The 18,498-nt window shown below is 40.6% G+C and overlaps 1 protein-coding gene across 2 annotated transcripts in view; it reads right to left on the bottom strand.

The window, feature by feature from the left end:
• The window catches only part of Dpysl3 (dihydropyrimidinase like 3), a 104,783-nt gene that overhangs the window by 21,998 nt on the left and 64,287 nt on the right, over positions 1-18,498 (bottom strand). For both annotated transcript variants that reach the window (XM_046460310.2, XM_046460312.2), the window contains exons 2-4: positions 7,402-7,490; positions 3,376-3,560; positions 990-1,154 (exon numbers count right to left, since the gene is read on the bottom strand). In XM_046460310.2, the coding sequence (XP_046316266.1) occupies positions 990-1,154; positions 3,376-3,560; positions 7,402-7,490 (439 nt within the window). The remainder of the gene's footprint in view (positions 1-989; positions 1,155-3,375; positions 3,561-7,401; positions 7,491-18,498) is intronic.

Raw genomic sequence — 18,498 nt, 5'->3', positions numbered from 1 at the left:
ACCCTGAGTAAAAGAAGATACAGAGAGAAGGGAGGGAGCTAATGTCACTTTCTGTGTCCCCAAGGGTTGGGTAGGGCTTGGGAGAAAGGAGATGGATAGAAAGAACAGCTCATCTTTTGAGAGTTCATCATTTCCCCTCAACTCGGGCACACACTCTTTGCTGAGCTCCTAGCATTGTCTAGACAACTAATATGATAACCATGCTTGCATCTTGAGGCATGTGTTCTGTTGCTCTGCTTGGGATGGCTTCCTTTTGCATTGGATGCTCAGCAGAGGCACCTGAACTTCCCTAAATCCTTTGGGCTGCTTCACAGTGCTGAGCACATGGTACCTAGGTGTGCATGTGTCGGGTATGTGGGTACATGTGTTGAAGAGCTAAAGACCAAATCATAGAAAGAAGTAGAGAACAGAAGACTCTAATAAGATAATGGGACCTAAATCATGTCCTCATTGAGAGAACACACACATACACACATACACAATTTTCATATCCTATGTTCCTAGCCCATGTACCAGCATATCTTTGCTCCTTTCCTTAGGATGCTATTGTTATCTAATAATAATGGTTTATGACTCTGGAGTCAAAATAATAGAGGCTAAAAAAATTCCTAATTTCATATTTGCTAACCATGTGACCTTCTGTTGGGTAAGTGAAACTCTCCTTAGATTTTTCCTCTGAAAAAAAATGAGTAACACTGCCCAGAAGGGAACAGCATTGACTTTGGATAGATCTACTGCTTACTAACACTGTGATCTTAGGCACTTAATCTGACCCTGAGCGTCTCCATCTGCAAAGCAGGAGTAATGATCTCCAGCTCATGAGGATCCTGTGGGAAGTAAGATTGAGTAACAAAGTAGAACTCCTACATCCAGTACTTATGTGTAATGTTCAAGACTCCAAGCAAGAAGTGACTCAATTGGGTGGACAATGTGGGATGGAGAGGCAGGAGAAGCCAAGGGAAGAGGGAGGAGGGCACGCTGGGGCTGACCTTTGTCCTTGATGAGGTTCTGCACTTCCTGCTTGACGCTGTCGTTCCAGTGGGTGATGTCCACATGCAGGGCATAGTCACAGCAGCTCTTCCCATCAGCCCACTCACGCCACTTCTCATAGGCCTCCGTCAGGCCAGACTCAGGCTCCGGCACCACGTGGTCAACTGGACGATAGAGACCCAGATGGTGACTTAGACAGGGGTCCGCTCCCCCTACCAGGCCTGTGCCTGCTTGCTTAACTATGACATTAAACTTAGAAAGTGTTCCCTGATAGCTCCACAATGCTGAAGCGTTAAATGTCTCTTAGTTATGGGATTTGGGACAAATTACTAGTTTCTCTAAATCTCTGTTTTCTCTCCTCGAAACAGGTGACAAGGTGGACAACAGGATGTAATGGCATCTTCCATCTCAGTTTGTTATATCACTAAATGGTAAAAGTCATGTAAAGTGCTTTACTTGATGCTGGGCACGTGGTAAGTGCTCAGTAAATGTTAGCCAGCAATGAATGCCCACTAGGTGCTGTTATTACAGGGCCGAGTCACTGTTGATAAAATTGGGCTCTCTTCCCAGGGTGGGAGGAAGCACTTTAAAGCTACACCAGGTACAAGAAATCAAGGTGCTTCTGTTTACTTATGCAAAAAGGGCGGCATCAGGTAAGTGAAACTGAGGCCCAAAGATCTCATTTACATGTGAATTTTCTGGTAAGAATCCAGTTTCTTTGTGGTCCAAAACTACTCTTTCCCCTGCAACAATTAATAATTTTTAAAAAAATCACCACATCTACAATTGGTGGGGATAATGTAAAAGTTCCTCTCTCATATTCCCCCCTCCCCTGGGCAGCTGAGGTAACGTGTGAATTGGTACAACTCTCCTGAGAACAATTTTGAAATATATATAAAAAATATGGACATTTTTCATACCTTAATTCAATAATTATTCCCATGCTTAAGAGTTATTCCTATGGAAATAAGTGTGGCTTATTTATTATTATGTATGCAAAATTTCAGTTTCAAGGATTGTGCTAATATATTTATATAAGTGGAAAACCTGAAAATAATTCAAGCCTTTAATAATAGGGAAGTTTGTTTAAATACATAAATCAATGGTTAGGCATCCGTTTTTAAATATTGTGGTAGGGAAAAAAAAATAAAGAGTGGAAAGATATTCAGGATATATAATTTAGTGAAAACGTCAGGCTAAAATACAGTACAAATATGATGATTATTGTTGTTAAATGGGGAAAATGTGTGTAGACAGCCAACTCTAACAGTGATGTGGGATCATAAGGTTTCTTATTTATTTATCTATTTATTTTGCATATTTAGGGTTTCTAAGTTACCTGTGAGGGACACAAAAGCTTTCTGTGGCTCCTGCTCTGCTTTACCCTTGTCACCAGATCTTGGTTTCACCCATTCCTAACACAAAAGTTCAAGCAGGATGTGCATCTCAGGCTAGCTGAGCAGGTCCCACTGTGCGCCCACATGGCAGAAAGCCAAGACAAGATCACTCACTTTCTCTGCCTTGTGTCAAAGGCAGCCTGAGTGCACTTATCGGAAAGCAAATGCATGCAGCAGCGACATCGCTAATGTCTGGAGCAACACCAGGGCTTTCATGGGCAGCAACAGCCAAGAAGTCAGCTGCTTTCCCCTGGGACTGGAGAAATGCTTTCATCTCCCTGGACTGCACCTTTTATGGCCTTGATGCAGTTTTCCTGGGCTTCCACACCCAACTAGCTAAAGCTGAACCCTGCCAAAAGAGGTGCATGAGCAGTGGGTGATTCTAGGGCTCAGGCTGTTCCCTACGCAGGGTTGGATGTATATGATGTTAAAATAAACAGTGCTCTGGTTGACCAAGTTTGGAGCCAGTGCCGGAATAGGGCCCAATTCATTGAGATTGCTTCAGGACAGGAAGGACTGCCCTGGAATGCTATGGGTTCGGTAATCCAATGGCATGCAACTCCCTAGGCTTCTTTGGAATTACAAGTTACCAGAAACAAAACAAAACCAAAAAACAAAACACAAGGAAAACCACTCTCACAGCTTTGCCTCATCTTAAAGATACAAATTGGTCCGAATACAGCACAGATGAAATAGCACTAAATCCACTGAAGCCCACTATTTTCCCAAGAACTGCAAGTCTGAACTATCATTCTCTCTGTGAATTATCATTCTCTTAGCTGCATTTATGATCATGAGCTTCATGACTGTCCTCTACACAGCTACACGGAGCTGTCAATTTCCTTCGACCAACCTGCTTTTCTCAGGTCCAATAAGGTAAAATGTCTTGAAAGAAGCATACCAGATACCATCAGGGAGCACTTTGGTTGGTACAGTTGTAAAGCACACACCTTGGGGCATCAGGAGTGTGCAAAATCTGAAGACTTACTGATCATGGTGGTGCCACCTGCTAAGGCAGCCTTTGTGCCTTGGAAGAAGTCATCCACGGTGGTCATTCCCTTGTACGGCATCTGGAAGTGAGTGTGGACGTCGATGCCTCCAGGGATCACCATCTTCCCATTGGCTTCGATGGTCTTCACTCCTCCAGGGACAATCAGATTGTCTCCAATTTGCCTGGTGAGACAGTGAAACAACCAGCAATTTAAAAGACCAGACAAACATAGCATTTTAAACATTGTAATATATTTGTTGAAGTAGTCTTTGCAAATGACTCACAAGTCTAGCAATCTTTAAACAATGATAGCTATATATACAGAAAACATGTGTTTTTATTGACATGAAATGATCTGTTATGGGACTATGTGTCCTGGTTTTGGACCATAACTGCAGTGGTTTGACAGTGTCTAGAATATAGTGTGTGTAATGAACATTTTTGAAAAAATAAACATGTTCCTTTTGTTCTTCATTTAAGGGTGAAGAATAATTTTGGAAAGGCTAGAAGAAGTGTAAACTACTAGATTGTTATGAGAGACAGAAGAAGACAATGAATCATTTCAAGGACAGGTGTGGGAACTTTGTTACATTCTAAGCAGGTCATCTGTGCTCCTAATAAAAGGACTCTGCCTGGGTCATTTCCCACCTCTGTCCTCACTGCCAATCCAGATCTTTCCCTGGTGATTCACCAACCACAGCCGGTAGTAGATTTGTAGGGGATAAAGTAAAAAATTTGGATGCCTCTAGCACCAGCTGCTGTTGTGTGGTTAGCATCTCTGTAGAAGCTTCAAGCCAAGGTTGGTGATTATGACAACCTCCCCAAGACACAGCTTGGTCTGGGGAGCTTCAGAGCAATGGGGACTCAGGTGTGGAGTAAGCCGACCAGCATCTGAAAGGCACACCTCACCAGGAAAGTGTCAATAGCAACTGCTCCCTGCACATTGTTCCTTATAGACTACCCAAGGTTTGTTTGTTTTTATGTGATTTCATACCCTGGATTTAGACAGCAGGTCAAAACTGTCCAGGTAAAACCCAGATGCATAGCCTCGACATCATCACTGGACATCTCCTATCTTGGATATATAAGTACCCCACTACTGGTGGCTTGAGTACTTTTCCTTTCTGTACACAGGCAACTAGCAAGACTCTCTCCTGGGGCAGTAAGAAGACCAACACTGGCCTGCCAGACTTTCGAGTTCTGCATCTAAAGTATTTCTGACATCTCTAAGAGTTCAACTTTACCACATCACCACGGGTCATTCCAGAGCCGCCACAATTCAAAACACACTGTGGAAAAAATGCAGACTCTGATCCTAACTCTACTCTAGACCAGATACTGGCTAGTTCTGTTCCCATTTTTCTTCCTCATCAGTTTTCCTCTGGGAGAAACTGAGAATCAAGGGGATAAAGAACTGTTTGGCCTGTGTGTGTATGTGTATGTGTGTGTGTGTGTGTGCACGCACACGTTTGTGTTTTCACCGTTTTGACATTCAGCATTACACCAAGTCTGAAACAGGAATGCCTTCTCCTTTTTTCTCCACCATCCTGATCAATGTCACATAATTCTTGGAAGTTTCAGCATCCATCTCCTCCTCTTCAAGTTTCTATTGACAGCCAGTCTGTAATGAAGAGTGTGACTATGCTCTGGATGGAGGCTACCTGGTTTCCCATTTGCGGCTTACTCACCTGCAGTGTGACCATGGGCAACTTAGCCTCACCATGCCTCAATTATTTCATCTGTATAATGTAATGTGTCCTCTATAGAATTATGTACATTAAATGTTAGTTTCCGTTGAGCCTATACAAGACTAAAGGCATATTACAGTTCAATAATCACCAGCTGTTATAACTAACTAATGTCCAGCCCCCTCCCTCCTCTGAATTTCATCTATTTTTCTAATTTAATGCTTGATAGTATTAAATTAGTAAAATAAAATAATACCTCATGGTGTTAGGTTCTCTGTATATAAATTATATATATATATCAGTTTCCCTAAAAGACTATAAGTTCCCTGGGGAAGAAAGCATGATGACTAGTGCCTTAGACAGCTGCCTTGCTCATAGTAAGTATTCCATAAATATTCAGACAGGCAAACAATTTTGCAACAATTAAAGAGATTATTTCTGTCCTTATATTGGTGAGCTAGAAGGTTGTCAGAGATATACAAACTTTCAGGATTGGATAAAGATCACGTTCACCCAACCTTCTCTCTCTCACAGAACAAACAACTGATGGTCAATTCCTTCTGTAATATCCTCAACATGTGGCTTTGCAGTCTTTCTAATAAACATGGAAAAAAAGATTCATCCTATGTATTCAGTTCTGCTTGTGGATGCCTGAAATAACATGTGAAGATCTTAGGTTCAACTGCAAAAAAAGCTGTGTGGTCAATTAGTGATGACTGTCATGAGTGCTGAAATGAGGAGGAGGCATTAGGTACTGAATTTTTTTCCATCTGTGAAAGTCTCTAAGTGAGGGAGCGCATACCTCCAACAATATAATTTTTTAGTCATAGAAAAATATATACTCAATTTTGGTTTATATTTTCAAGAAATTGTTGCATTACACTGTGGTTTGCCTATTATTTCCACTTCTCTTCTAACATAGAAGAGTAAAAATGTGAATTTGCAAAGAAACTATGAATGAATATTTTTGTATTTGTTCATCCATTCATTCATTCACCCAGCCATTCAATGTATTTCACAGATGTGCTGACCTTTTGCTTATTTACTTTCTGTGTGTCTCTTTCTCCTTACCTAAGAAAGAGGGTGACAATAGTACTTATTCCACAGTGCTGCTGGCAGACTGAATGAGATAGCATGGAAAACATCTAACACAGTGTTTGGCACATAGTGCACACTCTGTAAAAGGTAACTCTACCCAAATCTGTAATGTGCTAAAGCACTAGATTAAGAGTCAAGGGTACAGAGATGAGCAAGATATGGTCCTTGCTCTAAGGGGACCTATGACAGAATTGCTGTGATTGATAAAAGCACAGAATGTTTTGAGAACACAGAAAGGGAAGCTTAGGCTTCCTTCCCTTAGCTTAGGCTTGGGATTTGATAAGAACATGTGCCTCCCTACAGAAAACTATATCTGAGCTAACTTTTCAAAGATAAATAAGAGGTCTCGTATAATCACAATCTTAAACTAACCAATGCAGTTTAGTAATATAAAAATAAAACTGAATGAGATCACAGGTAGCTAAGAAGATGGATTGGATACTCCAGTTTTATACAATGTCTTATCAGTGTGATTGGTGTAACTTGTGGTACATGATTAAAGACCTAAAAAACAAGACTGCAAAAATCAAATCCTTCTTTGAGGTTCATAAATAAGGAACTTATGCATAAAAATTAACTGGTATGCACTTATAGGCACCTAAGAGCCAACTATTTTTAAAGAAATTATACCTCTCTGATGAATCTATTTGGAAATCATGCCTGAAATCCATGTTCAATCTGTGCCCTGACATTCTAAGCCCTACCCCTTTGTCAAACTTCAACTTAAATACACTTTCTAGCACTGAGAGGCCAGTGCTGGGAAGTGATACTAGCCAAATTATATTCTTACATTGAATACATGCATGAATATGTAATATCAAATCCTACCATTATGTTCAACTATAACGCACCAATAAAAATCTGGAGAAAATAAATAAATACACTATCCCCCAAACCTTACCTATAAATGGATATCTTTCTGTGTACTTCTCTTATCCTGATTTCAACTTCTTTGATACCTTTTACTCAAGGCCAAGGGATTTTTATGGTGCTTTTTAAAGACTTTATTTTTCTTAGATTTAAAGCAATAGTGATGCCTTCAGAAACTGTGAGCAATACACACATGCCACTTTCCCATGACCCATAGAGTGCTGATCAATACAGCTTGTACAAAGCAGTCTTGAGAAATATCCTGCTAACCAAACTTAGATTTTTCACTTCATTAATGCAATACAGACTTCTTTCTAGGCCTCCATGAAGACAGTAAGTTTAAAAAGAAAAAGTTCTATGTACATACTTTATCAAGCCATCCTCCATGTAAATGTCAGCATAGAAGGACTGATCATCATTGACAATTCGGCCTCCCTTGATAAGGAGACGGTCACTCTAGAAAAGAAAGAAAACATGAGTTATTGTCATAGTTAGTTCTTCAGAGGAAAGTGGTCTGCCAAGTTTTCCCCCATTTGTTGTTCTGGAAATCTGGCAGGAATGTTTTTAATAAAGACATCTCATGTGCTCAAGACACTCAGCGTCTGAGCTGGGTGTATTTGTAGGGGATTCACACTTTTTTGTTTGTACCCAATTGAAATTATTATGGAGTTTCACGTCCTGCTTCTGCAATCTATCATGGCCACAGGCTTCTAAAAGTATTTATAATGACACAAGGACACATTCAGCTTATATTATATTTAAAATTCAGGATACTCATATATGTATATACACAAACACACAAGTTGTGATATATAAGGAAATCACTAAATAGAAACAGACAGAATATCTATATTGTTTAACTCAGGGTGAAGAAATCATGCAGGATTCATATTTATTTCATCATACTCAGTATTGCTCACAATTTCTGAAGGCATCCTTATTGCTTTAAACCTAAGAAAAATAAAAAAATTTTTACTTAGATGAAATTTGGATAAGTGATCCAAATGGAAACAATGAAAATATATTCCAAGGTTATTAACAAAAAATATGTTTTCTCTATATAGGTCAGGAGGTGGGTAAATTAGTGTCAACCCTAGGGATCATATATTTCATTAAACACATGAAGTTTAGACTGAAGCAGGAGCTTGTGACTGAACAGATGCAACTTTGTTGGTTAATGGGGAAGAAAAGTATTCCCAGGAGTCTGGCTGGTGGAGCTATGGTGTGAATAAAGAATGGCTGGCTGATTTTGTGAAGAATTCAACTTAGAGACTTCAACTCTGTCCACCTGTCCATCCATCCGTCCATCTACCCATCTATCCATTTGTCTATCATCCATCCACTGATACAGCAAATAATTATTGAATATTTATCATGAAACTTGTGGGGAGGGAACAGTTGTGAATAAGGCACGAATGTCACTGCTTTATGGAACATAAAGGGAAAGTCTAACAATAAAGAAGAAGAGAAAATTCAAAACAATGTAAAAGTGCATATTAAGTGTCAAGAATATAGGGGAAGGGGGCTTATTTAAACAAAGATGTAAAAAAAAGTCTTTCCAGGTTTGAGCAATTTTGACAGGGTGAGGATGTAGAACTTCTGCCGGCAGAAGGAACAGCATGTGCAGAAGGTCTGAAGTAGGAATAAAGCTTGTTTCTTTGAAAATCTGAAAAAAAGATCAAGTGGCCAGAGCTTAGGTTCAAGGACAGTAGCCTGAGATGAGGCTGAGAGGTGGGAAAGCTGTTCATGTTGGCATTGGTAAGAGTTTGGGTTTGAATGAAAACACACTGAGACACATGGAAGGACAATGATTGGAGGAGTGAAGAATGCCTATGTAGAAAAAGGAATCTGGCTGCAAAGCTCGGGGCAAATGTCCTCCATGGCTCTTTGACTCTGGGGGTGAAGGGTGGCAGGTCAAGGGGTCAAGGTCAGGAAGACCTCATATTCAGAACTATCCAACATCACCATTCCCATGATGTTCATTCCCTGGTCCCTATTTGATAAGATAGCTTCCAAAGAGTTTATGGAAGAAGCCCCACAGATGGGTGACTTGTGGCTTCAAAATACAAACATGTTAACAAGGCCAGAAATTGAGACATAGAAGTAGGGCCCCATGTGGGATATAGAAAATTACCACTTAGCTTCTGTTCCCAAGGTGTTGCAAGAGAATAAGAAATTTCATCATGCCATATTGTCAGGAGAGAGGACTTTAAAACAATACAGATCAAGGTAGTATTTATGAAAAAAAAAAAAGAACCTTAAACATGGGGCAGGGAAGCTGTGGTGATGAGGTCCAAAAGGTACTCCCACCAAACATGATGCAAAAGCCCCTCATGATCCAGTCTCTGCCAACATGTCCACCCTTATTCCTAGCATGTACTGCCTCAAACTCTGTGCAGTGATGAAACCATGAATCAGGTAGTTCTTGTCACCTATCAGGCTTCCTGGCCACCAAAGCTTTGCAAAAATGTTCTCTCTGCTTTCTTATATGTTCACCTGACACATTTTCCTTTGCCAAGCCTCCAGCCAAGGGGTTTCTCCACCCCACCCCCCAATGCATTACCTAACTTCTCAGCAAATTTCACCTGCTCCCACTGCAATTAAGTTTGATCAATTAAGAAGTCCTGAAATAGCTGATTTATGTTGTTTATTATCCTCTCACAAGTCCAAAGACTCCTTTAGTGTCTTGATCTGTTTGCCTTGGTTCCTAAAACTCATCTTAGAAAGCTGTCATGTATCAAAGAAATGGTAAAGGGTGGGACATAGGGGGCTGTATTATATCAGCATAAAATAAAGGCAACTGAGTCAAAAAAACACATGAAGTGGCTATGAATTTTTACCTTTGAGGGAAAAAAAATGATAGGATGGTGCAAGCTACTGTTTGAACAGTACTGCAAGGCTGTATGAGACAGCCTAGGTCTGTACTTCCAAACTCATGTACACATTAGAAAAATACCTCTTCCCAGTCCCTGCTCAGGTACCACATCTGTATTTCATAAGCTCCCAGGAGGCTCTTCTGCAGCCATGAGGCAGCCTTGCACTGAGTCACAGTCCAACACAGTCCCCCACATAGTTCTGTGTGTCTGTGAAGGCAGCAGAATCTCCAGTAGACGCTTCATAATGTAATACCTTGATAACCATAAGAGTTCCCTCTCAGGATTCAATGCTTTTCTAATGTTCTTTATCTTTCCAGCAAAGAGCTGAACTAAACTGGGTTTTGGAAAGGGGCCAATCTGAGAACAGTTATGAAACATGACCAGGCCGAGGACTAGGGTTTCAGCCCGAACCACTAATGTGATCATCACTTCCTTCAAAAAGCATCAAATGTCAATAAAGGGGAGGGACTCCTCTCAGGCCCCGTGGAGCCCTTAGGAGTAGAAGGAGCTGAGCCAAGTGGAATTAACACCATGGAGCTAGTGTCATTGGAAACCCTTCAAATGAGTATTAAATAAACTCTTTCTGGCTCAATGATCAAAGATGAATGATAGATCTGGTGTAGGTCTCAGAGAGGGGAGTGAAAAGACTCCTGCTGCATGGGTTATGGGTATTATTATTATTAGTCTTTATTTTTAAGAACAGGATATATCAAAACCTGAACTCATAGATCTCTAAAAATGCTTCTTTGGGGGTCTTTAGCTTGCTTTCCATTCTTTCCCCACTAAAAATGCACTTGATGATTCTGACCTCTTTCCATGCATGGTGTATCTACTATAAAGGGCAGCCCAGAACACAGAGTCACAGAGGCTGAAAAGGCACTGAGGAATTTGGGGGTTAGGTGTGACATAACTACTGACCATACCAGGCCACATAAAACCAAATGTCATGGGACACAGAAATACTTGTCTATAAACTCAAGGACCAGCCTCATAGATTAACATTCTGAGGTCAAAAGCTGAAAAGTTGAGCACTCAACATCTCTGATTACATGTCATCGTCAGTGATGAGCATCGCTTTTGGGGGCTCTTTGTTTTCTGTTTCTGGCAGCTAAGGCTTCTAAGCACCCACATTCTAGTTGGAGCTCAGCAGTCTTTCTCATGTAATGATATACATAAGGAATGGTGACATTTCTAGGGCATGCTGGGGTGATCTGGAGGGTCTCTGCACCCAAAATGAAACTATTCAGAGCCTCGTGTAACCAGCTGGAGACTCTGCTTGGGCCCTGTACATGCACCAAGGGCCAGTACTTCACCCTTCTGAAGCCCAGGAGGGTATCAGGCCACCAATTGGCAAGCTGTAGTCCAGCTATGTTCTCCCCACTACTGGGAAAATTAGACCACTCGACTAGGCATGGGATCTTAAGTTCAGGCTAAACATCTCAGAGCTTCAGGTTTTGTCTTTAGATCAGAGTGATGATAATACTTATCTCACCTCCCAGAGTCACTGCCAGGAATGAGGGTGAGGGTATTGAGGGGGGAGGAATGCAATACCTAGTCCAGAATAGTATACCTAATAAATATAAGTTATACGTTTTCCATTAGTATTATTTAGAGTATGTTAAATTGTTTTTAAAGCCTTAAGAAGTATACTAGAGAAAATTATTGCTCCCATTATCCAAATAGGGATACATACACAGAGAGGTGACTCACACCAAGAGACCCAGTGAATCAGTTACAGTCGCAGGTGTCTCACCTCTTGGTACTGATTTCCCTGAGGCTACTGTACCAAGTCTATTTAAGCCTTACAATAAAAGGCTCTTTCTGACAGGGCTCTCTTCTCTGATACCAAATCTGACTGTTTTAGTGTTTAAATTGCAGGCCAGTTCTCTGAAGTAGGTAACTTTACAAATACACTAAATCTAGCCAGAACTTACAAAATCAATGCATTAAACCTGCCCCTGTGGCCTGAAATGTTAATGCAGTAAAGGGAACTAATTTACAATTCAGGGTAGCAAAGGTCCTTGAAGCATGATAAAAGTGTAACCTCTTTTTCCTTCACTAGGGCATAATAAAGTTTAGAAAAATTTAAAATTATGGTTTTGTGAGAGAGAGAGAGAGAGAGGAAAAGAGAGAAGGAAGAAGGGAAGGAGGGAAGGAAAAGTAGGAGGGGAAAAGGAAAGAAGAGGGGAGAGAAGCAGGGCAAAGGCGTAGGTGATAAACCCTTAACAAGGATGTTAAGAACAGCAAGCACTGACTGATGACTGATTCCAACTAGCATAGGGAGTGAGAAGACAGCATCAGGAACTCAAGCTTATTGGGTATGTTGGTTCCCATTTTAATTTTCCTCCTCTAGTTCTCGTTGTCAAGAATGTAAGCTGCTATTATGCTAAGTGAAGCTAGCCAATCCCTAAAAAACAAATGCCAAATGTCTTCTTTGATATAAGGAGAGTAACTAAGAACAGAGTAGGGTCCAAGAGCATGAGAAGAAGATTAACATTAAACAGGGATGAGAGGTGGGAGGGAAAGGGAGAGAGAAGGGAAATTGCATGGAAATGGAAGGAGACCCTCAGAGTTATACAAAAGTACATACAAGAGGAAGTGAGGGGGAAGGGAAAAATAATACAAGGGGGACAAATGAATGTCAGTAGAGGGGGCAGAGAGAGAAGAGGGGAGGGGAGGGGAGGGGAGGGGGGATAGTAGAGGATAGGAAAGGCAGCAGAACACAACAGACACTAGTATGGCAATATGTAAATCAATGGATGTGTAACTGATGTGATTCTGCAATCTGTATATGGGGTAAAAATGGGAGCTCATAACCCACTTGAATCAAAGTGTGAAATATGATATATCAAGAACTATGTAATGTTTTGAACAACAAACAATAAAAAATTAAAAATAATAATAATAAAAAAAAGAATGTAAGCTGCTGGTTTTATCTTAGGCAAGGAGAATGTGCCACCAGAAGAAACCAGAGCTAAAGACTCATCTGTTCCATGCTCAGTAGACATTCCAGCAGCTCAGTATACAAGCTATAATCTCATAAAGAGAGAGAGAATAAAAAGTGGAGAATGAATCTTCTAGAATCAAATAATTTGTTACCTGCATTCAAATCACAAAGCACAGACTCTGAGTCCCAGTGGGGATTCAAAATCCTTTTAAAAGTCCAGATGAAGGCGTGGATAGTTATTTTAAGTAAATTCTCATTGGAGTGATTAGATTTGACTTTCAAAAAACATTCTCACTCTTAAGCATATATCAAGATGAAAAAAAAAAGAAGAATATATCAGGATGGATAGACCACATGGATGAAATCTTGTTGATTTTCTAAGAAGGTTCTAAGAAGACCTGCATGCAACCTTATTATGTATGCACCTTAGGTAAGGGCAGCTTAGGGTGCTGGTTTAAGGATTATGGGGCTTACTCTATATAAAACATTGATCTCTGCTTGGCACACTGTAAACACTCAATGTGTAGGAGCTACCAACATTATCATTCCTTATAATTATAACAAGCCACTGTAAAACTCTTCTCTTAGAAATAAAAACTGAACTAACATTTTGTTAATCAAAATATAACAGACCTTCCCATAAAGGGAATTCTGGAGACACCAGTCTCTAGCCAATCCTCACCAACTGTTCTGAGTTCCTGTCACCAGCTAAGACTTCTCCTTTTAAACCACCCGCACAGGGCAAGTTCCCATGGCCCTTCCAGGTCATTCTTCCTCTACAAAAAAAAAAAAAAAAAGCCCTTATGAAAAGATAAAAAGCTACTCTCTTCCAGCAGGAGAGTGGGTGGTAAGGTATTGCCCCACATCCACCCTCCCTACCAGCATATTGAACGGCTTTGGGACCCTCAATGACCAGCATGCCTGTGAGACAGAGATAGAGAAAGGTCTGCAAATCTTTATTGAAACTAGGCAGAGTTTAACAGGGTTGGCTCTTCCAAACCACTGACCTGCTGCGAGTCTCAAACACACTCTTCATTTTTCTCTTTATCCAAACACACTGGTGCCCACCAAGGTGTGCAGGATGGAAGTGAATGTGGGGCACTCCTTCACAACGCAACCCACTATGCAGAGTACACAGCACACGGGGAGCTCGCGCTGTTTCACGGTATTATGTTTGGCCCTGGAGGTAGAAAGTGGCAGGGAAAACAGAAAGGAGGAGACAAGAGTAGCCAAGGGCAGTATTAACCAGGGCAGAATGGCTGGTCAGCCTTCAGGAACAGAATATCAAAGCCAGTCCTATGCATTCTTCCCTCCCAAAACCTCATGCTTACCATTTTGAAGATGCAATTATCAAAGGGCCTGACAAGTGATGTAACCTGACTTGGATCAGAGTGGATAAGGAATAACTGTGGATGGCACTTTGGTCTCAGCCCCCTGATAAGTAGTCTGTCAATCTTCAAGAGTGTTCCAAACATGGATACGCTCAAATGATAGACATTATTGGAGAACCAGGCCAAAATCAAGAGGATGGGGGAGGGGCACTGGGCAGGAGGAACCATGGAGCCATTCGGTTCTTGTAGGGAGGTCAGCTGGGTCTACGCAGCCCAAATCTCAATTACTTATGCTCGCTTCTCCTTTACAATATTTGACATATCCTGTGCAAACTGTTCTGTTATTTAATATTATTCTTAAATAAACAATTTTAAAAGTAAACAACATCTTATTCCTATAAATTCTAAGCCAACATCATTTGCCAAAAATAGTAAACATAGAATAAATAAAATCATTAGTAAATTTTACATATATTTTGCTACCTTCAAAAAGTTTCAAAAAGGAGCCCAGTGCCATGCTACATGCCTGGGGCTCAGGAGGCTGAAGCAGGAGGATCCTGAATTCAAAGCCAGCCTCAGCAACATTGTGCAGCCCTAAGCAACTTTGTGAGACCTATCTCTAAATAAAATATAAAAATGGGCTGGGGATATGGCTCAGTGGTTAAGTGCCCCTGGGTTCAATCCCCAGTCCAAAAAAGGAAAGTTCAAAAAGGATATTTAGATCTCCTATTTTGTTAAAAAAATTATCAAGTATCAAGGAAGTGTTAATGAGAGATAACCATCAAATTGAGACTCCTTACTTGATCTCATCAGAAGATTTGAAAAAGAGGAAAAATTTCCCATTTGAGTCAATGTTATTTAATGCCCTCTTTCTGAAATAATCTGATTTAACAACAGAAATATCATGCTGATATGGGCCAGGCCAATATGGGAAGACATGAACCAACATGGCTTGGTTATGTATCTATACAAAGTTTACATATCTATGAAGTACAGATAAGAATGCCTATGTCACAGGCCTACGACAAGAATTAATGGCATGATGCAGGGCTGGACACTTTCAAAAGGCTCATGAGCAATAGCTATTACACAAAAGACTACTACTATTGTGCTACAATTTCTATTTTATTACTTCTATTATACAGATATACAATAAAAGTCAAATCCAAACTGCAGAAGAAATTTAAGGTAGCTATTATCATTATATATGAACTTCCTGAGAAACATGGTGCTCAGGACTAGTGTATAAAGTCCAGTATGAACTAAGAAAAGTCAGTGCTTTAGAGAACTAATTTGTCTCATTGGTCTAGATTCATGTGATGGTGTGTGTCTTGCTATTTTTTTGTTGTTGTTGTTGTTGTTTTCTATTGCATTATTCCTTCTTAGGCTTCCAATCCATGCACTGTGGGTGACAACATGTATACATGTGCAGCCTAGGGGAGTGGGATCCAGCCTCCATCAAACAGGATCTTTGTCCTGTTAGCTCCTGAGATTGTGCAAAAGCCAAATGTCTATTTCACCAGGAGCAAGTGCCTGGAATTCCAACCCAAGCCTCAATTCTAAGGATAAACCAATTTAATAACTCATTCCTGAAATATATACTTGCAGGATGACTAGCCATGATGTTCTATATTATGCAGAAGCAAAGATGAACCAGTAATAAAAGTAAGCTAGAAGAATGTGAAGAAAAAGACAAAGTTTCACTGTAGAAAGAGTAAAACAATTAGTGGTCACCAGTGGTGGGGGTCGGAGGTGAGAAGGGAAGAATGAGTTGGTAGTGAGAGGAACACAGGATTTTCAAGGAAGTGAAACCACCCAGATGAGGCTATAATGGTAGACAAATGATACCATACATTCAGCAAAATAAATGTGTCCTAATGGAAATTCAGACTTCTATCAATAATGCTATTGATATTGAGGAGTCACCAGTTCTAACAAATATACCATCCCAATGCAAGATAATAAAGGAGTTTTATGTACTTTATGCCTGATTTTTTAAAAAAAAAAAAAAAAACCTGAAGATACTTGAATAAAACAGTCTATTAATTGAGAAAGAGAAAAACCTTCTGGCAGTAATTGAGGAAGAGTCCATACAGGCCTCGTCTGACATGGATCTTCGGGACAGTGGCTAATTTGGACACAGGAATGGGCAAAGGCAGTTCTGACGACAGTGAGGATACAATAATTCATGATTAGTATTTACTGAAAATTTCCTATGTGCCAAAATTTATTAGAAGCTTTAGGAACCTTTCGTTCATTTAATCCTCAATAAAATACCCAATGAATTGATGAGGCTATGGAAGTGAAGGCATACAGCCAGCCTGCAGTGACCCTGCAGGAAGGCATTCAAAAAAATGACCCTGACTCCATTGGTCGCCTTCTCTCCAATCTCCTACTGGTGCCACATGAACTAAAGGCAACCAAAATCCCAAAGGCAAAAGGGCGTATTCATGGAGACTCCACAGTTCCAGGGCACAGAACATGGTACACAGAGTTGGAGAGAGTAGTGGGAGAGGCAAAAAGAAAATACTCAGCCTAGTCTGGAAATGTCCAACAATGGGACATGATTTAATAAGCTATAATACATTCCCACTATCGATTACTATTACTAGGGATACTCTTAAGTTCTTAAATTGGTTAAATCTGGTGGCTTATTTTTGTTTTATTTGTTTTGTTTTGAGACAAGGTCTCACTAAATTGTTTCGGGCCATGCTAAGTTGCAGAGGCTGGCTTTGAACTTGCAATCCTCCTGCCTCAGGCTCCCAAGAGGCTGGGATTACAGGCATGCACCACCACGCATGGCAAATATCTTGAACTGAAGAAATATCTAAAATGAGTAAACCATGGCATAATGGGCAAACTATGTTCTAGTTCTTGCAAAAGCAAACAAAAATGCTACATATGTTCATCATGTTTTTTGTTCAAGCAGGAAAAGGATCTGGAAGGATGTACATCAATTATTAATATTAGGTTTGGTGGAAGGGAAGGGATGCCAAAGGAGGAGGTATAGAGAACTTTTTTCTTCCCTTTCCTCTATTTGCATATTTACATTATTTCTTTAGTTGCAAAATGCACACGGCATTTAATAACTTTCTGAAGGAATTTAAGAAAGAAAATTTTTATAAAAAGGAAAAAAAATTAAATGATTGCTATGGCCCAGTGCAACAGCAAGAATATGGATTGGAACATGCATGACAAAATCAGAGAAAAGCATCTAAGGAAGTGAAAGAGAAGGGAAAATAATGTCAAACACAACTTCAGTTTCAAAGCAGGATGTCCAGGAAGGACTCACTAATTCAAGCAGAGAATAGAAAAAAGGAGCAAAAAAGCTGACCTGCTGAGTATAAATAATAATTTGGAGGGACTGGCCAACCACACAGCTATGTAGTAGAAATGGGGGCCTGGGATTTAGGAGTCATGTGTTAATGGATGGATCTGAGCTAATGCCATACTGGAAAGGCTAAGATAGTAAGAAGACTCCTGGAATGGGAATCAGGAGCCCTGGAATCTGGTCATGGCCCTGTGATCCAGCAAGTGACTTCACCACCTCTCTCTGCTGCTGTGTGGATGAATGGTACTCACCTCCCTCTTAAGAGGCAGCTCTCCTCTTTGATCATTTCTGACTGACAGCTGGCTTTGACTGGATCTTTACAATGACAGGGAAGCCTAGTGAATTCCCACCCTACTGCTTTTCAGAAACAAAAAACCTTTTCACTATATTTGAAAGCTGGCCAAAATGCAATTCCCAGAAGTGGAATGCAGGCTTGGGCCTTGGAATGTGTGAGCGGGCACCTTCAAATGACAGGCAGAGGCTCCCATCTATTTGTGGAGGCTAAAAGGATTCTTCTGCAAGTCAGATATTATACTTTTAAAGCTGGCGGGGACTTCTTGGGGATTGTGGTAAAAACACACAACCACTGGCTTATGCAACTTCCTAAACTTCTCCCACAGTGGATGAATTTAAGAGAATAACATAGTTGTGGGGCTCCAGATCCCACTACAAAGGGGGCCCTGAAGAGCAGGCATGGGAGGAAAGATGGCCCCCAGTCTGCTCTGCCTTGGAGTCCAAACATCAATGATTGAGTCTGGAGCTTCCTCTTCCTCATCCCAGCCCAAGAACGCAGGTGATCAATCAAAGCAGAGCAGCAGAATGGGAGAGGGCGGGAAGAAAGGCCTTTGAGTCCTGATTGTAAAATGAGGAGAATGATATATGCCCCCAAAGGGCTTCAGTGACCATTAAGCCCAGATCCTGGTGCATAGTAAATGCTCAATAAACAGGGCTTCCTTTAAAGGCTACAACCCAAATCTTC

Source organism: Marmota monax, unplaced genomic scaffold (assembly GCF_021218885.2).
Source record: "Marmota monax isolate L192 unplaced genomic scaffold, Marmota_monax_Labrador192_F-V1.1 WCK01_AAM20220418_F8-fsc00006, whole genome shotgun sequence".
Lineage (NCBI taxonomy): Eukaryota > Metazoa > Chordata > Mammalia > Rodentia > Sciuridae > Marmota > Marmota monax.
The sequence above is the reverse complement of the archived record's forward strand: the minus strand, read 5'-3'. Positions and strand labels throughout refer to the sequence as shown.